Consider the following 25151-nt stretch of genomic DNA (forward strand, 5'->3'; position numbering starts at 1 on the left):
AAATATTTGGATGAGAGAATTCTTGTTGTTTTCGGAGTTACCTTAAAAATGAGATTGCTTTTGGTGAACTTTTGCTTCTTTTTGCTTGAAACATCAGAGTTGAGGCGACCTCTCCTTTCTGTGCGCTTTTTTTGAAGGTTCTGCAAGATCTAGAAAAAAGCGAGAGAAACACGAGATAGAGAGATGCAGCCTGCACTAGGATTGTTTTTGGTATAAATGAGACAGACTGACTCTAAGAGCTGGATGTGGGGTAACTTGGATTTGGATTCATTCTTCTTTCTCGAACCCGTTTTCTGTCGTGCCAAACTTGCCTAGGTATACGTTATATGAGCAGAAGTATAATATTATGTACGAATAAGAAGAAGAATATAATGATGGAGCAAGAGAAAAATTTAGCAGCGTGTGTAGAGAGGAAAATTCCAGTGCTTACTGCAGCGATTTAAAAGGTTGGAAACCACTTTTCTTTGAAATATCTACTGTATATAGTATTATGTAAGTATAAAAAGAATTTATAGCAGAGTTTTAGCATTCTCAGTGAAGGCTACAGTCTAAAGATAGAGAATATATACGCAACTGTGTTAAAATTTTCGTCGGGGAGGAGAGTGAAGAATGAAGCAGAGCAAGAAATTTTGCAAATTTCCTGCTCGTCCTTCAACAATCAGTGAAGAGAGTATTTCGACTTTTTCTTGTCAAGTATAGAGAGTTGAACACACAACAAAGCTCAAGGCAAACACACACCAGCATTCTAATTTGAAGACGGGTGCAAGCAGAAATTTCGTTTTAACATGTAAAACAGCAGCAGGTCGACATGCCTTAAACACGTACCAGATCATACCAAACAGTCAAAAACACGACGATAAAACTCAAGGAACGAAAGAAAAAATAATTAGGGAATAAACAGAAATTAGTTGACTCATTCAGGCATGCAAATCATATTTAATCAGAGATGTAGACCGAAATGAGTGGTATACAAAATTAACGATGAAATTAACCAAATTACTTAGTTATTTATTATCTCTGAAATCTGTTGTCTAGTTTAGAAAGTAATGGAGTAGCGAACCACGTCCGCTAGTCACACCCTACAAGTTTAGTCACGTTTGCAAATAGGGTCTTGGTTATACCATAGTCATTCCAAAGGTGTAGTTCTAGGTGAGAAAAAGAAGTCTACTGACTCGAGAGATTGCTTAATTGGAAATGAGGTTTTGTTTGCAATTGCACACGACCTTGCCATCTGAAGGCCGTCGTTGCCAGCCTTGAAATGGCAAAGCGCCTATTCAGATCTATAGTATGTTGTCACATGGATTGCAATTATTACAGTTTGCATCAGGGATTTTTAGTCTGTATAATTTACAACAAATAATATCGTGTTCACAGAGGGTGGCTACAGCAGCAGCGGCGGCGGCAGAGAGACATGATTAATGTACAAGAAGGAAGGGCGGCACACTCCGAGAGACAGGAAATAAGAGAGTGATGCGAAGGAGATTTGCATGTAGGGATCTGAGGGAGGAAATTCCATCAGGTTGAGACACTCGAGACTATCAAATTGTATAATAAAGGAGAGTACGAACGAGAGTATATGTATAAAATGTACACATCTTGAGAGAAAAAATAGTCTAAGAAGTGGGGAAACATATTATATATATCATAATATATAATGATGGAATGTTTTGTACGAGAGGAGAGAGCGAGAGAAAGAGAGAGAGATAGAGAGAAACGACACAAGAAAAGTTAATACATGGTGGTCCTACTTTTTGCGTTATTCTTCTCTCCTACGAGACAGCTCGTCCAAATTTACAAAGAGCCTGGTAATTCATCTTTCTTTTACGTTTCGGGAGGTGGTATCTCGCGCGTACGTTCCATTCAGTAGCACGCGCAGAGATGGATCGTCCAATCACGTGACACTCACACATACACATTAAAAGGCTCGGTCCTAGAGGGATATTAGTAAAGAGACCGCAGAGCTAGGTGGATGATTCATGACCGACCGTTCTTTCTGCTCTACTTTCGATCGGCAAATAACGATGACGTCGTTTGCAAGCGTTTTTTTGCTCCGGGGCAAGGTCAGCCGCGTGATAAATTTGCAGATGCGTAAAAGGTCGGTTGACAGAAATGCGCGCGAGGTGCCCTGATGCAGCACACAAGTCTAGCAGAAATTTATTGCTCAAGCCATGTCAAGCCAGCACAAATTAAAATGGTATTGTGAAAAGATGTTATATGGTACACGGGCACAGAAAAATGCAGATTTTGCTTCACATTTAGAGCGGAAACAAAAGCGGCTCAGCGCTTCCACCGACTGAGATTTGTACACATTCTATGGATAGAACAATCTTGCGCGAGTGAGGTGGTAGCGGGGCAGTGGGGGTGGAGGTGGGGGCGGGAATGGTTAAATGGTCAGCGGGTAATTTAGATTCGGCCACTGGATTATGCCTGGAGGATGATTTATGGACTGCAGACGTGCGCGGCTCCTTTCGCATGGTCGCTTAATTTGTGACCAAAACATCGAGTTAACACCGAACATCAACAACTATAGACACAAACTAATCGGTCCTTTGGCGCTGACGATTTAATGCCCGTTAATAAAACTCGCATGGTTCCTGTTGTGGTGCCACAATTAATTTGCGATTTTGCATGATCAGCTCGGAAAAACCTCTCCGGCTGGCAGCAATAATTATTACAGTGAACAAGTTATTCAAAATTGAGACACAGACTAAATGAGTTTTTAATGCTCAAGCCAGCTCGTGAAGAACCATTTTCAATAGGCATAATTGAACCACGTGGAATTAAATGCGCAGCTAAGCCAGCTAAGTTAGATCAAATAAACATGAAATGGGACATTTTAAATTTTTCAGATCCCTTTATTGCTGTAGGCTCACACAATAAATAAGTGAAATTCAAATATTTGAGAAACCTTTTCAATAAAATAGTGACTTCATCAATTTTTAGATTTAGAATGCCAATTTTGAAATTGCTGCCAATTACCTTGCAGAAAGTGAATTCCGAAATAAAACATTCTTCTTACTTTCCGCAAGGTCACAGAAACGTTTTTCTCTTTGAATCATGAAAACATTTCTGATTTCGACGCCCTTTATTTATGATGAATAATGAGTACACAACGATTGCCGAAACGACTCACAGTACCTCTTTTTGCTGCGACATCTTGCGAAATCCAATTTGCCGCACCACAACCCTGTGTTTGCCAAATTTCAAATACGTTTCTATAACTGCGATTTACAGGGTCTTCAATCTAGGTAAATTTGTCAACTAAATATCAAGTAACAAAAAAGCAGAAAGGGAAGCTGAACTGAAACGAGGGACACATCGATAGGGATTTCTGCACTGCAACATCGAGAAATGAATAGTGAGAACGATGCTGTGCTCTACGGGCATCAGGCTATTAATCAAAGTAGCAACCTTCAAAAAATATCGACGAGATGAAATAATCTGGTATGTGTATATCAACTCGTTTAAATCGTAGACTAAACCGGCATATCCAAATAAATTAGGAACACATCGATTGAAAACAATCATCACCATCGAGGGGTAGTCTGAGACTGATATTTAATTAGATAATATATAAAATCTGCACGATTATCATGGATCAACACGGTAAAAATGCATGTCTAATATATATAATAAAGAGAATATATATAGAAAACGAGCGTTCATAGAGTGGGGTATGCACCTTTCGAGTTCGACGCGAGCAATACGAGTGACATCCACTGCCACGCGGAGAAGATGCCCTATTGGATGATGCTTCAAGTGAGATCTAGAGATAGGTCCGGAAAATAAAAATATACAAAACGTGAAAAATACGAAATAAGATTTCACAAAAAAGTTTTCTAGAGTATTATACTCCTGCCATCAATAAGATGTTATATAAACACAGTTGTAGCCAATTGGGTAGCTTTTATATAGTCAGATTTGATTTGAGAAATCACACAAACTCTCTCATACATACGATCAGTTTATAATATTGTACCATATCAATCGTTATAAAAATCACAACGAGTATTACGAAAATTTAGCCTGGGAGTGTTTAGCTGGATTTATCTGGGGATCTAATGTTGTTTATTAAGAAGAGGTCACACTGAATTAGCGAAAATTTGCTGAGTGTGAAGATAAAATATTTAGCTTACAAAAAAGAGCCTATACAAATGGAGAGGCGGTATAGAGAGAAAGTCAGCAAATATCATTCCTCAATCTACGAATAAGAAGCTGCAAAATTTGCGATCTACTGCAAATTTCATTCTAATATACTATTTCACTACAACTTAAATGTAAGAAGAAATGATAATAAAATTAATAATCCATGAAGCCGTGAATTTTGCGCGGGTGCCCGGCAGGCGAGGTGAGCTAAAGAAAAGGCTTTTCGTTTGCAAAATGAATCATTCGTGCTTGTCGGCGAGTAAATTATTGCGAGCTTGTCTTTGTTTTCCTGCTCGCGCGTTTTATCTCCGAGACAAACTTTTCTTTTGCTCCCCTCACTTCTTTTGCACACACAAACAAACAAACAAATCAACTCACTCAGAGCCGAGGAAGTGAGTGAATACTTAAACTACTTTGATCGAAATGAAAACTAAAATCAATCTGTTGCCATTTTCTCTGCAAGATGGGACTCGGCTAATTATTTTCTAATAGTTTATCCTCGGTCGTTTGCCAAATTCGTGAAACTCAAATTTCTCCGATCGTTCACTCTAACGTACACATTTAAAGAACACTACAATACTAAACATAAACACATAGTTCCATCCTGAAAATAATTAATAATCATGGTTCCGACGCTGAGATCAACAAAGAAACCAAAGGAAAAAGCCAGAAACCATCAAATGACTGCCTGAGCACAGAGAGATGATCGGTTGCAATATATTTAATTTTTTCAGGCTACGAGAGAATGCCGAATGCACATGATTGAATATATATAGTATGAAAGAAACCAGAAATGCAGAATATAGAACGCAAATATGATACTGTCAATCGCAACTCGGTTCGTAAATATATATATATATATATAGAGAGAGATAATAAAAAGGTTCATTCAAATAACCGACACATACACACAGAGTATAATATATAAAACTGCAGAGAAGACAGTCAAATATAAATAGTAACGGTGAAATAGTAGCAGAGAGACAAATGAAAATGGCCGATGAGCGAATTGAAACGAACCAAAAATACGATATTAAAAGGAGGAAACGTCTCAAGAGAGAGTTTATCAACAGATAAATTTTCTATAAAAAGGTCGGCAGCAATAATGATAAGTACTGGAGAGAAAGAGAGAAACAACAGAAACCGCAACTTGAATAATTATAAAAGAGAGACAAGGTGTGTAGAAAGGGTTGGTAATGCTTACGTATACTTCTTCCCATTGGCTAACATATCTCACGAGTCTTGACAGTCGCAGCAGACGCACCAAACTCAGCAGCTTGGCGAGTCGCAGGATGCGCAGCGCTCGGCCCGCGTGAAGGATTTGGAAACTTTCACTGAAATCCTGTCGCAAAGAAAACACACGGCGTCATCAAAATTGCTCCACTTGGCGCAGGGCACGAAATCAAAAACGACGTGCAGCAAATCGGAAGCTTACACGTGCAAACGGAAAAGAGAATTGGAAGCCGAGTCAAAGCCGATTTTGTGTGACTGTGGCGTCGACTGATTTCATCAGCAGAAAATAATCCGAGAGTGGATTTTTCCTCTTACTTGGCGTCTTGTATGCCAAGAAGTGGTGCTTTTGCCGAATGTGCCAATAAAAGGAAGAATTAATTTTTGTGCACACGCTCCTTCGCGTTTAATCTGCACTTATAGGCTAGCATTCATCATTTCTTAATTGATCTTTCGATTGTTCTGGTTTTATAGCCGAAAAGAGAATACAATTCTTGATAAATACTACCATACAATTTTGGCACATTCGCAATTGAAACACTTCAAAGATGAGGCTTCTAAAAATAACAAAGTGCGTCATGTTTTACAATTTGAATAAAAATTATATTTCATAAAGAAAGCACGAAAATTCTATGTTTTTGTTTAACGTCACTGCGCAAATTCCTAGAAGCCCATCTTTCAATGTAACTGTGTGAAAGATCGTGTTTGGTAGAGATTTTATTCTATTCATGTCCTTGAATTTCTAACTTCGCGGCAAAAGTGTTCATTTCTTTGAAAATAAATAAAAATTGAAATTGTTGACAAATATGTAATAAAGTTTATACCTATGTATAATAAATACAACAAAGCTATGACATTATTGGCGCCGTTTGGAGAACACTCAAGGGAAAACACCAATAAAAACGATTAATCTAAAACGTAGGTATACATCTAACTCCATCGTAAGTGGAAAGTTAAAAATTAAAACATTGACTGGCGGGCGAACACTCAGCTTTGGTATAACATCTATAAATTAATCCAACAGCTCAAAACTTTTGGGAAACACTTATCGAATTCAAGGTACTGAACAAAGGGATCGTGTGTGAGAATGCAGCAGCCAGTGAAACGTTCAACGCGGGGTTTGTTGACCTCGCTGGCTGAAAAATTCATCCAGCAATAGCAATTACCGCGATATGGCACAACGTGCGCCCCACTTGAACGCTTCATCGCTCGGCCGGCTATCATGAGGGTCGGTATATATCTCTAAAGAATGTTGTTTCTATGGTTGTTTGCGCTCCTGGTGTACGTACATTTTCATAAATAGCGTCGCCAGTGAGCAAGCAAAAAGCGAACTACTGCCACTACACTACCATCCGACTGACTGAGAGAGAATTATGCAAGCGGGTCTACCGACATACTGGTGCGGAATAAACGTATCAAAGTGACTGTTTCGTTTGGAGTTGGAAATTAAAAGCGAGCTGCATCCAGACAGTTCGTACAGTTCTAGTTCCAATAATTTTACATCAAATCAAACGCTTTGAAGGCTCAAAATTATTTTTTTTTATTAATTAATTAATATTTTTCTAGAAACCTCAGATTCCTTGATGCCAAGCCGAATTAACGTTAAAGAGTTCTTCAATGTTGGTTTTTTTAAAAATGAATGTGAATCAAATTTTATGTTTCTACTTCTACCTTTTTTTGCTGCTAATTATTTTTAAATTAGTGGAATGAATGAAATTTGCAAAAATTTGTGGCTTTCAAAAAATATTTTTCAAAGAATTGGATCTTTCCACTCCACACCTATCGATCTTTTCGCTCGACACCGTTATGATGTGTCCCTGCAACAGCTACGGGCAGGTTCTGTAGTTGTAGGAACAGACGCGTGAAACGAGCAATGTGCTTGCAAGTTACTCTCTCATTTCTTACTGGCATGCACACATAGTTATATATTTTGTAACCCATTCTTCAAGTACAGACAAGCGTAAGGAGAAACCTCTGTGCACACCTGACCAAGGCAGAGTATCTCAGCCTTGCGCGTTTTTTTTTTTAATTTTGCAACAACTCTACTTTTTACACGCAATTCATCTAAGCTGGCTCCGGCATGCAATTAGATAATGAGCAGCACGCACACACTTGCTATTTGCAAGGAAGCGGGCGTTCGCTCTACACACACAAACTACATATAACACACTAATATCAAATTTTAGGGATATGCTTTTTAAAAAGTACTCTTTAAGGTGTCAACGAAACGTTCTTACTATTCCAAGAGAACTGTTGTAATTCAAGAATTTCCAAAAGCAATTTTAATATCTTCACAAGCGTGGGAATTCTACTTTAAGAGCTTTTATTACGCTTGTGTGGACAAACTGGCAATTTAAATTCAACTATGATATCATTAGCTCATTTGTATCATTTAAAGTCTATTTCTGATCTAACTGGGAACACAGATTCTAGAGTGAAACTGCAGCTGGTGACACGTAGCTATTGAGCTTGCATCTCTTATTAAATATTTGGTTTGGTTTATGAAGCATGACCACATCAAGGGCGGGCAGGGGTAGAGATGACGGCGCCAATGAATGTCCTACCTTGCTCACCTGATTGAAGATGAGAAATATATAATCTAAAGGTATCGAACTGATGAGGTCCAAGAAAAACCACGTTCTAAGGTAATGTCTCGCGATTAACTTAGGGTCCAAAATAACTTGCTCTGCGTTGTCTTGTTGCATAATACCTGTGGACACACAAAACAAACATTTAGTTAGTGGCCCCTTTCAAATATTTCTTAACGCCAAATTAAGGAGGATATATGCAGGGTAACCTTGATGCTTATTAACATTGAGCATCGTTGGCCAAGTTATTGAATAAATCAATTGGAATAATCAACACAAAAATTCCGAATACCTCTCAAATTTATGATTTCGATTTTTTTTTTATCGTGTTTAGCTTGTGACCCCGAAGGAAATTCTTCTTTCAGGGAAATAAATCTCAATCTTCAATAAGCAGACACTGCTCATCGATTGATATTGGTTAATTTTTTGAGGAAATTATATAATATATATTTGCACAAGCTAAATTTAAGCTACTCATTGGAAAAATATTTAAATGTTCAGTTTTTCTAAGTTATATGCAAGAACAACCCAGTGTAAATTACTTGCTGTTGATATGCGATGAAACTGTATCAGGTAGTTTTGTTGCTTTACTATGATGTTTATACTCTATACACATATCGATCGTGCGAGCGGAAAATTCAAACAAGGTTCATTTGAAATTCCACGTTAATTACATCGAGTCCTCAATTATCGCAGAATATATGAATTAGCGGTCTATTATTTCGCGGGTTTAACAGCTGAAACGTTGATCCAATTAAATTGCGCTCCATAGTTCTCGCCGCGCCCCTTAATCCGGCGAATCCCTTGGGCGGCGCAGCCAATCCGGTGCAATTTGCCCAATTTGCATATTAATGATTCCAGGTAATTGAATAATATCAGCATGCGCCCGAAATAAACTGCGGCGGGCGGCGTCGCTTTAAGTCAGCAGAAAGTGCGCACTCACAATATAAATCATCAAGGTTTTCACTCTCGCCCTCAACGAGGTCATTTATCACCAACATTGTTGGCCCAACAGCACACATAATTGCATTTGCATGATAAGCAAAAAGTCGCACTTGGCCCTCCTCATTGGAACCGATATCGCCTGCCAGAGGCAAGCAGCACCCTTTATGTAGGCAAAAAGCAACCATTCGGCAACGGCGACGTGACAAAAAGAACCAATGCGCGGATTAGCGGACGAGGAACGGCGACGCCATCTGTCCCAAAAACTAATTGAAATTGCTTCTAAGCATCTGTCCCGAAAATTATATTACCTATTTGATGGCAGGAGGCAGAGTTCTTATTTTTTATTTACATATGTGAAATTAACACCTATAAAAACAATAATTGCCTGCGATAACTGACGTAAACAAGGCCTTTTTACCTCTAGCTGGAGATTCCCATCATTTATCTTAATGGTCGCTGTCTTTCAATTGTATCACCTCTTTTGAAAATTCTATTTTATTAAACGTACCAGATGGGTTCTAGCAACATGTATTTCAGTCAATTTTAAAAATATTAAAATTCACGCAAATGTTTTCGAAGTTTTGGCATAACAAATTATATGACAGTTAACGCCGTTTTATTCCATTGAGAAAAGCTGGCATTTTTAAAAGCAAGATGAAGCAAAAAGTGCGTTTAGACTTTATATAAAAATAAAATTTTAGCCTCGTAATTTTAGCGTGGGACATTTTTTCAAAATTAAACACCACAAAAAGAGCTGTGATGAGGTTATCCTCAGATTAAAGGTACACAGAGGCAGGAAGTTTCAGGGAGCGTCGGTCTGTTTTTCAAACACTCTTCGTTTTCATAAACTTTTATTTTGCGAGCGTTCTTTATCAGGAAATAATCCCTTGCCAGCGTAATGAAAAATAGGATAAGATACGCGAGAGGTAAATGTTAAGTTTGCACAGAGGGCGTGGTATGCGTTCTTGCTAGCCACTCGGCTACCTTTCATTAGCGAGGGAATAATATAAATCTCTATATACTCAATAGAAACTCAAATTATAAAAGTGACCTGATTTAAATTATAAAATTTTGAAAGTAATTCTTAGAGTGATATTGAGTTTTGATTACTACACCCGTAATATGGAGCGAAAATTGAGGAAATAACAAAACACGGGTAGTAATTGCGCAACACAAATGTTTTTATGGCAAACAATCTTTCAGAAAATGGAACAGCGTTCGTCTATGAACAGAAGCACAAGGGAAATAATGAGTTTTTAATTCTATTTGAATATAATTTCAGAGCAGAGTAACAGGTCATTTAGGCTGCCGTATAATAGCTGCAGAGAGCAAATTCACTTGAGCTTTGCAACTCGAGCGCGCTTAATAATATAGAAAAGCACTTGAGCAATATTCAAATGAGCCAACGGCAGCAGCAGCTCATTAAACATTCCATAAACGCCTGCCGTGCGCGCCTTCGTTGGGCCAAAGTGATTTCCAAAATAGCGTAGTTTTGCCGGGTGGAAACGCTGAGCCGTAAAGCAGAAGGTAACGCGCGCGTTTACGGCAGCAAGCTGCGTAATGAGCGGGTTGGAACGTCACTTCTAATTGTCGCCGCAGAGCAACAAGCGCGTGAATGTAGCGGCGTTAATAGGGCGCGTTCCGCTGTGCAATTTCGACAACAGGCTCACGCTGCCAATTGAGTAATTATTGCAGATTATACAAGTAGAAAGTTCAATACGCACGGCTTGTTACAGAAGCAGAATTTAACACTTCTACGCACTTCAAGCTTTGTTTTGTGGTCGCAAATTAAAACAGACATAAACCTAAATGATCTTGAACGTTTGAATTTTGAGAATTAGGTATAAATTGACCAATTTTCATATTTTTTCGCTCAAATGTTACACATGCTTCTAACTTCTTTAGCAGCTACTCTACATTATTCGTGATGGAGGAAGAAGTATTTTCGATGTTGAAAACAGAAAAATACAAACTCAGGCTATTGATGAAATTTAGAAGACCATTTGTTAATTCTAAATTACAAGTAATTTCATTAGTTGGAAAAGCTTTTGGTTATATAGAATAATAATGGATGGTTTTTTGGGGAAACGAAAATTTCCTAGAGGCGGGAGTTAACTCGCAAGGAGAGTTATGTGGTGACACCGTTGCTACGTCACTTGTCCCCTTTTTGATTTGTGCTTACCGTTTAAGTATTATTAATCGTTTTCAAAGACCCGTGATTGAAAATCTCACAAAGCTAATACTTTGGCATGGATTTCGATTGCATCTCAAGTACTAATGCTGATGAGGCATGCAAAAAGATAACAAATTTAGATTCTTTCACTTTCGATTTTCACTCAACCGCCCTTCATGCTAAACATAATTTTGGATATGTAAGAGTTTTTTTTTGTAAATTTTTAAATCATATAAATACTAATTTTTATACTTTATTTCTAGGAGTCAATGATATGCCAAATTAAAAAGTTGAAATAATTGTCAGCCCACTGTTTGATGTAAATTTACTCGCTCATAAAAAGACGAGAAGAAAATGACGCAAGGAGTGATTCATTTTCCGTCCCTTTTGGTTTTTGAAATTAGCCACGAGAGCTCGTCATTAGGTCTGCTGCTAATTGCCGTACGTGTGAGAAGCACGGCGCTGCGTGTACCCTCCGCACGCACATTTTGTGTGCACACACTCTATCTCATTCGCATCAAGTCGGCGGCGGCGGCGGCGGTGGCGAGCTTTTGAAATAAGTATCAAAGGCTGGCAGGCGGACGGGCTGAACAGAAATGATTCCGCCTCCACATTCCTTTTATATTCAGACCTCCCAGAGGAACGTATAGCAAGTACTTCCTTTCGCTACATTGAGCTTGAAAGGCGGTCGCACTGAGCGATTTCTGATACCTACATATACACGCAGTCATCCTCAAAATTCAAGCATCAGGCCATGGCAGCTCGTTAAAATTCACCCCCAGAGCAGCAGCAGGTTGGTTTTTCGTATTGCTCTTTTATTTGCCATTTTGATCAGCAGCTTAATGGCCTCCAAAATTAACTGACTCAGCGAAACGCAGCAAGACAAGTACGTCTTTTTATTTGAGTTCTATCTTATGAACAAATAATCCTACTGTGTGCTACATTCAATGTTTTTGCAAAGCCAAGTTACTGTCCTGTTTTGAATTGAGAGCTGTGCAGCGTGGATTCCATCCCACATCTAGCAAAGCCTGGTATTTGCGTGTGCCCGCTGCTCTGTCTACCCATATCGTCTGCTCTCACTCCTACACCGCACAACCGCAAAATGTTTCAATGAGGCAGTTGACGAACAACTTCGTGCACAGAACGCGATGATTGCCGCTTGATCCCATTGACGGCGGCTCGTTTCATCTCAGGATTTTTCATTTGACTCTGTTAATTGGGCTCACCAGTGCGGAAGTTGACGACGATGTCTATGAGAAAGATGGTGTCTGAGAGACAGTTAAAGGCAATCCACCGCGTGCTAAGATCATCATTGAAGAACGAGATGGCAACTGGCAGGATGATAAGGTTCGCTACCAATAACAGCAGCATACACAGGTCCCAGTAAAATCTGAAACAAGTAAAACGCAAATTACTCTCTAGTTTCCGTGTGGTTAAATTATTCACAAGCAAATTCTATGACAATGCAAATTGCGGGTGTAACTACAACGCCAAAGTAGCGACAAAATGAATAATATTACGTGCTCGTGATTGTTCACGGAGCTTCCCAGGGTATGCAACCTGCGCGACGTAGTTGTGAACTTTGCTGCATAACTACACTTAATTAGAATAAAGCCAACGACGACTCACGCGACTCCAGTATAGTTACAAACAACAATTATTTCCCCGCTGTTATTATTTGCTAAGTGCGCCAGGAGGGTGCTTTTAAGTTACAAAAGATTTCAGTTAAAGATCATTTGAAATAAACGCTGGTGACGAAGTTCATGGAAATAATAAAAAGAAGTCACTTGTCCATTCTACAGTACTTTTTCTGTTTCGTGGAGGTAGAATTGTTTCTCATTCACGATGACGGCTCAATCCTCGATATTAACTTCTTGTAAATTCCAACCACTAGTCTACCAAGTTCCGTTTTATTGATCCTCGTCCAACTAAAAACAATTTTGACCTCTCTTTAAGCATCTGAATCTCCATTGCGGAGGCTGAACTTGAAAAGCGGGGCTCATCGCTGCAAATAAAACTTAATCTGCTTAATCCGCGCGCGGATTCCAGCCCGGTTGTCCAGCGGCGGGTATGCGTGCTATTCACAGCAGAATTTGTGCAAGCTAGGGCTTTGGTCAGCAAGTTGGCCCTCTCAATTTTTTATGCCGGCCTGCGGCGTCGGCGGCGGCAAAAACCCGTGTGCATTTGCGTGTTCTGGACCGCGAGCGGCGGGAGAAAGGAGCGAATTCTGCTCTCGAGCGCCACTTGACGTCGTCAGCAAAGAGATAAACTCATGCACGGATAAATATTAAAACGCCGGCTGCTCACTCCGTACTTTTCAAGAGCAGCTTTCGCTCCGTGCCTGCCCAAACAGCGCCTAATAAAACGCTCGGCTGTTTTCATCAATTATCATGTGGTGCCGACGACTGCCGACGACGCTTGTTTTTGCACACTCTCGAGAGGCTAAGAGTGTCATCACCTCCCAATTATAATTTGGCAGCGCTGGACTGAAATAACGTCTAGACAGTTTATTATAATCGCAAATTTTGCTTTTACAAAAACCTCTTGACGTTTTAAATTGAGAGAATATATTACTGCGGGAAAATATTGTAGAGGGTTTTAAGAAATGGGAAAGTCTAGAAAGGTTTCTTGAACAAACTAGCAATAATTGTTAAACACGGAAAAATTAAAAATCTTGAGGATGAGGAGCAACAACCAGACGAAAATGTGATGTATCAAATTTCATATGTAAAGATTTGAATCTATCGAATTTTTCATCCTATCTACTTTATTGTGAAAAGAACAACACAAACCTTACCAAATCCGCAACTTACTTAGAACGCGGCCGAATAGTTCCTACTTTATTGTGTTTATTTAAATTACATTTTTTTTGTTCGATTCCTTGGATTCCTTAATCAAATAAAACGTCAATGTTGAAGATTGCTTTTAAATGCTAATAATAAGTTTTAACTACATTAAATATTTAAAGGATTACTCGTTATTCAGCTTTCATGAGAAATAAACAGTAATATATATTTTAAATATAAAAGCAACTACCCCCGAGATGTGCCACCAATATCTCGTCACGATCATTTCAATACAAAGCGCCACCAAATCAGTCGTAAACATTTTACGGTCGAAACTGGAAGTACTAAAATGAGAGCTAATCGTTACTCTTGCGAAACGAGTGAGGGAGAAATATGGCGTTGTCGCGAGGCAAAATTGGAATGTGTTTCTACGTTTTCCTGGGGCTGGAAACTCTTGATGGAATAATGATAATAATCTACAGTTACAGAGCAAACACGGCGCTGTTTGTTTTGGGTTTATGCAAATATTAGGCGGGCAGGGCGAATAAGTCAGACGAGAAGCTGGCAGACTCTCGGCGGTGTCAGTGGAGTGAGTGCAAGACCAACTTTTCGCTAGATTGTTTGCACGGCAATTTATCCGAATGCACGCCGTGAAATTCCGCTGGATTAGCTTTCCACCGCTTGCCAAAGAGCTCAAACAATAATGGTGGAAGCCCATTTTGGTGCGTTTGTTTTGTTTGCACCTAGCAACAATGATATTTGGAAATAGCCAGTGAATAGAAAGCTGAACTTTAAGCACCCTGGTTTCATAAACTAAAATATTAAAAGCGCTTTAAGCCAGCCTCTTGATTTCGAAAGAGGATTGATATTTTGTGCCATGCATGAATAGAAATTCTAAAAAAATTATATCAGTGCAGTGTTTGTTAAAATTTGAGATCAACAAAATATAACAAAAAGCAAAATCCTACTATATATTAAAAAAACAATAAAAATCGAAAAATTCGAATTTTTGTTAGCGACGTAGGATTGCCGGGGAGGTCCCCGCGAGCGTTTTCGCGAATGGGGGCGCGGGCGTGACGCGCCCCGAAGGGGGTGAAAACCACCCCCGAAAAAACTTTCGTCTAACGATCGGGCCCGAATTCGGTGGGCGGCTCCGGGGCACGCTCCGAAAACCGCCGCGCGGGCGCGTTCGCCCCGCAAAAGTCCGCGGGGCCCCCGGGAGCCCCGCGAAGGAGGCAGACGCGCGGGGCGGGTCGGCGGATCGGCGCGAGATTCGCGGGGGCGCCGGAGGCGGCCGAGGCGAGCCGGACGAGCATAGGGACCCGGGGTCGCCGGGCGCGGGAAGGGGGCGCGGCGGGGCCCCGAAGTCGCCGCTCCCGGGGGCGGCCGCGGAACGGCAGCGCCGATCGGGCCGCGATTCGGCGGGCGGCACCGGCGGCGACCCGGGTGGCCGCCGCGCGGGCGCGTTCGCCCCGCAACAGTCCGCGGGGCGCCCGGGAGCCCCGCGAACGAGGGGCGCCCGCGGGGAGGGTCGTCGGATCGGCGCGAAATTCGCGGTGGTGGAAGAGACGGCCGAGGCGAGCAAGACGTGCATAGGGATCCGGGGTCGCCGGGCGCGGGAAAGGGGCGCGACGGGGCCCCGAAGTCGCCGCTCCCGGGGGTGGCCGCGGAACGGCCGCGCCGATCGGGCCGAAGTTCGCGCGGGCCGCGGCGCGCGGGTCGCGGAGTCGGGCGCCGTCGTCGCGGGAGCCCGGCGTCGTCCGAGGGGCGCTCGGAAGCCCCGCGAACGAGGGGCACCCGCGGGGCGATTCATGGGATCGGCGCGAGATTCGCGAAGGTGGTGGAGGCGGCCGAGGCGAGCACGGAGAACCGGAGTCGGAAATTGCGGGAAAGGGGCGTGGCGGGGCCCCGAAGTTGCCACCCCCCGGGGTTAGATGCGTAACGGAAGCTCCGATCGAGCCGAAATTCGCGTCGGCATTAGCGCGGGGTCGTAGAAAATGACGCCGCAGGGCGGCCGCATCCTCGTAGCTACCCCCAACTGGAGTCAGCTGCCCCCCTAGGGTTGCCATATCCCCAGAGTTCGCCAATAAGTTTTGTCTGGCACCCGAGAGGGGCGGCCGCATCCTCGTAGCTACCCCCAACTGGAGTCAGCTGCCCCCCTAGGGTTGCCACTCTCCCATCAAACGCCTAACACTTAAGTTTTGTCTGGCACCCGAGTGGGGCGGCCGCATCCTCGTAGCTACCCCCAACTGGAGTCAGCTGCCCCCCTAGGGTTGCCACTCTCCCATCAAACGCCTAACACTTAAGTCTGCCACGCCTCCTAGGGTTGCCACATGTCATAGAGATTGCCAAAACTCAACGTGGCCGCCCACCCTAGGGTTGCCACACGCCGTAGAGACCGCCCAAAGTCAAGACGGCCGCGCACTCTAGGGTTGCCAGACACCACACGACCGGACCCAACTTAAGTCGGCCGCGCTCCCAAAGGTTGCCGCACGCCACGGAGACGGCCCAAACTTGAGGCGGTCTCGCTCCCTAGGGTTGCCACACGCCGTAGAGACTGCCCGAACTCAAGGCGGCCGACCACTATAGGGTTGCCACACGCTGTAGGGACTCCCAAAAATCAAGGCGGCCGCCCACCCTAGGGTTGCCACTCTCCCATCAGACGCATAACACTTAAGTCTTCCACGCCTCTTAGGGTTGCCAGACAACATCGGGACGACCAAAACTAAAGGCGGTCACGCACTCTAGGGTTGCCAGACACCACAGGACCGGCCACAACTTAAGTCGGCCGCGCTTCATAGGGTTGCCACACGCTATAGTGACGGCCAAACTCAATGCGGCCGCAACTCCTAGGGTTGCCACACGCCGTAGAGACTGCCCTAACTAAAGGCGGCCGCGCACTCTAGGGTTGCCAGACACCACACGACTGGCCCCAACTTTAGTCAGCCGCTCTTCCTAGGGTTGCCGCACGCCGTAGTGATGGCAAAAACTCAAGGCGGCCGCGCACTCTTGGGTTGCCAGACACCACACGGCCGGACCCAACTTAAGTCGGCCGCGCTCCCAAAGATTGCAGCACGCCACGGGGACGGCCCGAACCCATGGCGGTCTCGCTCCCTAGGGTTGCCACACGCAGTGGGGACCACTCGAAGTCGAGGCGGCCGCGCACCCTAGGGTTGCCACCTGTCACGGGGACGCCCCGAACTCGAGGCGGCCGTGCACCCCGGTGTTGCCGGGGGGCGAATCCTCGGTCGCGCGGAAAAAGTCGAGACGTATAGGGGGAGGGGGGGAATTACCATATTCTAGTTAATGTCAAATTGTAAAGTTAATACTGTGGAAAATCAAAAAATAATAACGTACAGGAAAATTAATTCAAAACAGCCATGCAGTACGAGAACGCTGGAGACAAATTTTCTTCAAAATTTCAATCCCAAACAGTAGGATTATTTCAGTTTTATTAAGTTTCATATTATTTTTAACTCTTTTCAGATTGGATAAACGAAAAATTCCAGTAGCATTTCTGCACAATGTTTGAAATAATTCTCATATGGAAAATCTCATGTTCTACATATTTTATGCACTGGATGGTCTAAACGGACTTTCCTCTATTTTGCATTCCAATTACTGACAATGAGCCTTTTCCGGTCACAAATAAAGTATCTCAAGAAATGGAAAACAGAAATCAATAACCGTCCAATCAGAGTTTTTTCGCAGGCCCAATTGTGTCGTGCGACAAAGTGGAAACTTTCAATTTGTCCTTGAGGCCGCGACGAAACGACGCGTTCGCTGCCTTCGTGCCCGCGATCAATTGCGAGAGAGCGCCGGCTGCATCTGGGCGCAGAAGCCATTGGGGAAGTAGATTTATGGTGATGAGGTGCATGCAAGTTGCTCCGTCAAGATAGGCCACCATTCGCAGCCGCCCCCTCTGCCGAAATGTGTCAGCCTCAGCCAGTGTGCCATTGACACGGCGCTTGGCCATATACTCCTTCCTCCGAACCACCTTCCAAGGAGAGAGCTGGCCTCATTTCATCCCCAGTTTTTAATTATTCCACCTCGAGTTTAATCTAAATCTTGTTGACAACCGGTAAAACTGTTTCTCGCATTTAAAATAAATAAAAATACTTTAGCGCATAATGATTTGTTTACATTGTAGAAAATAAATTATTTAGTGAAATTATGCTTCTAGTGATTGAATCCATGCTTATAAATTGGGAAAAGAATGGAAAAAATATATTAAAATCCTGTTTCACGTAATTGAAACAATCATAAACCTTGCACAAAACTGGCCTGGTATATTGAAGTTTGTATTTATTATATTCTTTAAATAATACAATAAACAAGTAACTCCGTTAAAATAAAGAGGAACACGGACAAAATAGTTTTTTTTCAAGCCAAGTTCTACACAGTTGTTCGTATTTTTTTTTTACAAGAAACAAACAACAACTACTTGGGTTACGCAATTTGGTAAGATTTTAGAAATATGTCCTTTTCAATCAATTAAATTAATGAAAGTTAGATTGTTTAAACATCAAAATCAAATTGATGAGAAAATAAAATTATTGCTGCTGTAATTGCTTACGCCAGCAAGAATAGTGAAGAGCATTTGATTGTTTTGGTCCATCTCAACAGCTCGTCGCTTGGTGGGTCGCGCCGAATTTGGCCGCTTGCCAAACACACAGACGTACAAGCGGAGCAATGTAGGTCAAACAGGCCGCCCCCGACTGTTCCGTCGTTCATTTAATACGTGCACCCTTGGCAACCCCACGCCTCACCTGCCGTTCCTCGCTCGCTCGCTCTCTTGCCATTCAGCGTGGATTTAATAAAACTCTCAATTGTTATCAGCATCCATTTTTACAGGCAATAAAGATTCAATCGCGCTGAATGAGTTTTTTCCCCTCCAGGAGCAAAGGCACTGCAGCACGGGCAAAAAAATCTTGAAATATGCCTTTTTGAATCAGCCTGCAGAGAGTTGCATTTTTTAAATTGTAGAAATGAGGCCACCTTCCATTCAATTTCCTTTTCAATAACGACGAGGAGGAAAATAAGGAAGGAGGCAGCAATTTGAATAGAAATTTATATTCAAGACACAGGGCAGGAATACAAGAAGTAAATGAATAATATTTATCGCTGCAAAATTTTTTTCTCGCCGATCGATTTACTCCATGAAGCTTTTGGAAGTCGAGAGAAAACCATCTGGAGATTTATTCCAGGACTACACAAACCAAAGAAAAATATTGTCTAATAAACACAAAAGCATTTGCCTCTAAGAAATTGGCATTGAGTGTCATATCTCATTATTCCTGTTTCTTTTTAAAAATTTATCAGCATTCCAATACGTTTAGTTTTGATGAGTTTTATAGAGCAAAATTTTCATCTCCATGTCATAATTATACCAGGGTGAATAGAAAATTCTGTGAAAATCAGCAAATCAAGAAGAGCGATATGATTCCCGCGAGGACGGGGGTGCAGTCGTCGAGAGTCGGGCAAAGTAGAGCTTGTGCGAAATGTCATCATCCGCTTGGTAATGAGCTTAAGCGTGGCGGGCGAGCCTAATATCTCGGCGACGGCACAAAAGAGAGACTCGTCATCGTTTGCTCGCTAATCTAACGCGCCCGCTGCCGGTCGCTCACTCATGGATCACTAATCTTTATGAGTGTGCATTGCTGCTACACTGTGTAATATTTAATGCTAGCACACGACAACGGCAGTAATGAACGGCAAAAAGTACTATTTGCGCCACGGTAATTTCTGTCGACGTTATCCTCATATTAATTGTGCTGCTCGCGAATCTTAATTATGCAATTAGCGGCCTGCGGCTTTGTGTGCTCTTTTGTTATATATATCGTGCTCACTCGTGTGCATTTGCTACGGAATCGGGTCAAGAAGGAATAACGAGCGGAAAATTGAAATGGAGCACGCGGCTGCTTGGCGATTCGGAAGAACTGTTAATGTGAACAGCTTGGCGACTGAAATGTGCATACAATATTTCTGCTTCTTACCATCTGTTTCCAATCGTGGACATGTTAGCTATTTGTACAAATTTGTACAAAATGAGGTTTGCAAACCACAAGTGGAAAAAAGACAATTAAGAATTAAACACGATTCGGAAAGCCGTCAATATCCAAAAACGATGAAAATGCACCGAAAAACATGCCAATGAAAAAATAAAAATAAATAACGTCTTCTTTCGCTTTGAGCAAAGACCTTCGCTCCTCCACCCACAAATCATTGATTTTTCAAATAAAGTCTCAAAACTAACGTCATTACAGAAATAAGGTCGGGAAATTTGATTTTTGTAAATTAGTTTCTTGCAAACCTTTGTGTAGCATATTTATTAAGAAAAAGTTTCCGCTCGTCGTTCTTTCTCAACTCCATGCAAATTTGATTTGGTTTGCGGTAGAGAAAGTGAATATTCTTCCATTACGCGGCCTCTCATCGCGACCTCTTGCCTGTGAATAATGCAACAAGTCATCGAATCATACATATTTCAGATGGAAGAGACTTCCTTTCATATTTTTCCTCTACGTTTATTGCTTCCCTTTGTGGGGAAAATTTTGTTTTTTGAGCGACGGATACGAGTCTCCACTCAATTACCATTACATTGAAATTTTACTGCGAGAGCTTAAATCTGCACGCCTTCGTTAAATTGTTCCATCTTGATTTCAATCTTTATAATCCGCCTTGAGAACTATTTTGTAGGTATTTTTTGACAAAGAAGCGTCATTTTTTTCTTGTGACGGTCCTTCAAAAGAATTGTGTTTCAATGAATATATTCTTTATATGTATAAAGATATGCATTCACTATGACGCAAAAAGCCGGAAATCTGTGCTCTTTATCTTCCCTATTTGTTTTTACACCGAAAGTTTGTTCGCATAAGACAAATAAAAGGTCCAATCGATTTTTCTTTTGACGTCAGACTGCGTTTGGCCCTTTCGCGTGGTTTGACATTCAAATGAAGAATTATTGCCAGACACGGCGCGCGCGTATTTCTGCATACTCGCTCCATTTAGGCCGGATTTCGCCCAGCCCAATTTCGTGCCAAAAAGAGAAACAGTTTGATTTGAGTCCTGTCTGAAAATCGGGCATTTCTTTGAGCAGCAAATATATTGGAACCTCTTTTATCTTTATTCCGGGAATAATCTCACTTGGCTGGTGGTCCAAAAGCATTTCATAAAGAAACAGAAACCACTCACTGGATTACAAGCAGAGACCATCTTCACAATACGAGAAACACTAGATGATGCTTTCCAAATCTGGAAACACTCTTATTATCTCATGTCTCCTACATGCGACAGCATTTTTTGCCATGTAATCCCTGGCGGCAGTGAATTCGTGTCTCTCTCTCTCTCTCTCTCTCTCTCTCTCTCTCTCTCTCTCTCTCTCTCTCTCTCTCGTAAGTGAAATTTTATTTGATATTGTCTCGTTCAATATTTGTAAAGGCGCACGAGCAGAACTGGATTCTATTCCTTGAATTTCGGACGCGTCTCGCTTTTCACTGTTTTTGTGCTCGCTTCAGTGAAACTTGTCTTTGCACAAAGGAAAGAGATTAATCCCCGGGTTTGTTGAAATTGTGTTATGTACGTGTTAAAGAGATTGCCCACGCTTCTGCGAATTTTAGTTACCACGATTCTCTGCGCTCATGTTATAAAACATTAAACCTCACATGGGGCTTAGCGAGTTAAAACTTCGGGCGTGGCATCGTTAATTTATCATTTCCTTAAGTCGTTTGGTAATACAAGTAGCAAGCTAAACCCTTTATAGGCATTGTATGTTTGCATAAAAGGTTAAAAATTAATACTTTTGCGGGTAATTGACACTTAAAATGCTTAAGTAAAAAGACAAGGCAACAACTGAAAATGGCTTGCATTTTTGGCTTCAGTAAGCAGTCGTTTGAATTGATTTTACAGAAGAGTGGTTTAAAATTAAAAAATTCTACAAATATTCAGCCATTGGTCAAAATTTCATGCAAGATTTCGATTCCTCTCAACAAGATCTGACCAATAAAGTGTGCTTCATGGTGGGGAAATATCATTATTTCTATTAGGTATACAGTATTCGGCATTTCAAAATGATTTTGTGGTGTGCAATATTGCAAATATGGGGGAAAAGCTTTGTTTTAGTAATTCATCCGTGGTTTGCAATCGAGGAAAAGAGAATAGTTTAAATCCAGCACCAAAAAGCGTGTCAAAGGAATGGAAGAAAGAGTGAGCTGCAGGTCGACAACGCTATTTGAGCTCCAAATGGCCGCTAATGAGAGGACAAGTGAAAGTGAGGCTCGAAGGGGGCGAAGATCAAAGTTGTCGGTTCGCAAACACCTCGGCGCACGGCGAGTAATTTTATTTGCCCATGCCGCCGAGGAAGCAAACACACATACACCACGCTGGTGAGCGGCTCTTTTACCATTCTGTTGGATGTGCTGGAAGAGAGACAAAGGATCGAGAGCACACGGGTGGTGCATGCAAGCCGCGACGGCTCCTGTTGACGAAAATCCAGGCACCGCCCAAAGGATTGTTTTCTTTCTGTTTGCCAACTCGGCCAGCCGAGAAAAATATGTGTTACGCGAGCGAAAATAAACAGCGGCGCGGGTGATGAGTAGTGAGAGAGAGCGTGTGTTTTCCTCCAGCCAGACCTATTGTTGTCGTTATTGTTCTGTTTGTTTGTTTTGCGCGTCAGGCGGTTTGCGTTTGAGTTGGGCCTGCGGCGAAAAGTTAATTCTCTCGCATGAATTTACCTGCTTGGCGCAATTCGGTGTTTGCCCGCTCTGACCAGACACGCATGCACCCTTCCCAGATTTCCCATAGGCCCTATTTTTGCTTTGTCAACTGCTCCTGGTGGAGCCCAACTGCGTTTAACCGCACGAGGATTCGTGTTGATTGCAGCTTTATTGCGTGTGCGATTCCCGATTGAGTGCTTCCATTGTTCCTGGATCTGGACATTAAATAGGACTCTATCCCCATCAAAACGGCTCCCCGAATTTGATATCAGGTTGTTGATCGAGAAAAAAAACTTAACCCGTTATAATAGCGGGTTGTTGTTTTCTGGCCAAAATTATTTTAATTTTCAACAGAATAACCCGCTACAAAAATAACTGTAGCATATATGTTCAACTTTTATTTTTACCATTTTAATTTAACTTGTTCTAAATTGTTTCTTCTCCTTCGCCCTATTTACGAAAAAAATGTTAATCACCGATTCACTGTTAATTTTCCAAAAAATTTAACTTTTATGTCATTTAAATTGTATAAGAGACACATTCAAAGAGGAGCACTAAAACCTTCAATTTTCGCCTTTAACAAAAATGAAAACAGATTGACTGCTCGCAGAGACGGTGAGGGAGGAGGTCGTTAAAGTAATTATCAGACTGAATCTGTCACTGATGGCCTTTTTTGCGAGCTTACACCAATGGCACCAGACTCATCGGTCGTTTTTCAGCCCGCCAAGGTAAGTAATGGCAATCGTGAGGCTCACCAGCTGCCATATAATGTCAGCAATCGGAAAATTAGAGCAAAAAGTCATTGCGGCGATTTTTCAGCGATGACCCACCAAATGAAATAAGGCCGCAATTTTTTTCCCAAATAGAGCGATTTATTGACCAATGAGCTGAATTCCGAAGATCAATTTCGCCAATTTTCGATTTTCCCCACTTTGACTCTCGACAAATGTCACCAGTAACTTATGCCATACCAAAAAAATTGAGCGATACATGAAATGTTGGGTGTGTGTGGTCGCGTGCAAGACCGTCTATCTCGTGAATGCCATCGCATTGAGTCAATATTCACTGCGTGAGTGTTATTCTTGTGAAAGGTTTTTGGATGCAAGAGTGAATAGTAAAAAGTGGCGACATAAATATTTGGTTACGTTATGCTCTTGTCAATTCACAAATGAGCGTGACGGATTCGTGACAGTAATAAAAGAAAGCATTACCTTTAAGAAATTTTAAGCAATAAATAATGGAATTTTTTGTTGCGTGTCCATAAAAAATAATTTAATTAAAATTAGCAGCAGTATTGGGATGATGTAATTTATCCGAAAAGAATTCATGCCTATAGGAAATTGTCCGAAAATCCGGAATTTGTTCGGAAATCTTAAAGAAAATTACTGAAAGGAATTAAGGGTTTTGATTGAGACTTATTTTTACTTATATTAAGAAAATCCGTTGTTGTCAAAATAACAAAATCATCAAATAAGTTAAACTCTATCCATTATTCTATCAAAATATGAAGTTTCAATCAGCAGCCAATGAGTTCAACCCGAGTCAGAAAATCAGGTACGTGGAGCTGGTCGCTTCTTTCCTGTCTTTTGTACTTCTTGAGGCTGATCGTAGAGAGCTTCTCTCGCAGGATGGAATAAATGTTCTTGGCATGTCGGTTAAAAACACTCTAATTGAGGTTTCCCCCCTTCATCAAGTTACTTCGTTAATCACGAGATGGACTAGTCCCGAATAAGATAAGGAACCCCTCTTATTCTAGTTACCCTACAAGTCAGGGCATTGTTTCTCATTGACTCTAAAAATTTATATGGTAATTTTAAAATGAATCAAACCTTTTTTGTTAATCATAAATGACTCGCCAGCAGTTTGGGTGTGGAACCTTTAAAATTTTTGGACAGTATCCTTTACGCACAAAATTCATTTCGGACAAATACCATTTATTTTTTTATTCAACTTATCCTTTTATTCAACTTCCATTTCGGACAAGGTCCGGTCATTTGGACAATGTCCGATTCGTTCGGAATAGTTATTTTCGGTAAATTTTTAATTGTGTTTAAGCAATGATCAGATATATGAAAATTTCCCAACCTGTTTAGTTGGCGAAGTTTCATGAAGACTAAATTTCATCAAACTCTCCGTCTCTCGTTGATCTCATCGTTCAAGTTGTTTACTTCTTATTGCGAGTGGGTGCCAACTCAAGAGTTTAATTTAATATCCTACCTTCTCCACAAATGAGGAGCAAGGGAAAAGTTTTATTTGGGCTGTAGTTAGCATCAGGGTACATTCCCGCCAGCAATTTGCTGTTTGATCTAAGGTCTAATTGCCTGGTGCTAATTTATTCCGACTGCGAACTACGAGAGCGCGTTTGTGCTATGCGCGTGTGTTTGCAAATGCAGTAGGTTTGTGTGCGCTGTCAGTGTTTCTCCCGGTTCTCAGATCAGCACAAAAGCAGCCCCGTCTATTGAGGTGCGCATAATTGAGCAAAGCATTGTCCAAGTGAATAGTCACGGACAGGACCACAAAAGCATTGCAAAATCCACCGTAATTTTGGTTTCACAGCATAGTCCCAAACAAA

At 41.7% G+C, this 25151-nt stretch overlaps 1 protein-coding gene across 6 annotated transcripts in view; it reads right to left on the reverse strand.

Moving 5' to 3' along the window:
* Ih (hyperpolarization activated cyclic nucleotide gated potassium channel Ih) overlaps nt 1-25151 on the reverse strand; it is a 137928-nt gene that overhangs the window by 12554 nt on the left and 100223 nt on the right. Inside the window, exons 4-8 of one of the 6 annotated variants that reach the window (XM_065481229.1) lie at nt 12309-12472; nt 7950-8086; nt 5351-5488; nt 3683-3766; nt 42-149 (exon numbers count right to left, since the gene is read on the reverse strand). In XM_065481229.1, the coding sequence (XP_065337301.1) occupies nt 42-149; nt 3683-3766; nt 5351-5488; nt 7950-8086; nt 12309-12472 (631 nt within the window). Of the gene's footprint in view, nt 1-41; nt 150-3682; nt 3767-5350; nt 5489-7940; nt 8087-12308; nt 12473-25151 lie in introns of all 6 variants that reach the window. The other 5 variants (XM_065481228.1, XM_065481231.1, XM_065481230.1 and 2 more) reach the window with 5 other exon arrangements.

This window comes from Cloeon dipterum, chromosome 2 (assembly GCF_949628265.1).
Source record: "Cloeon dipterum chromosome 2, ieCloDipt1.1, whole genome shotgun sequence".
NCBI classification, from domain to species: Eukaryota; Metazoa; Arthropoda; class Insecta; order Ephemeroptera; family Baetidae; genus Cloeon; species Cloeon dipterum.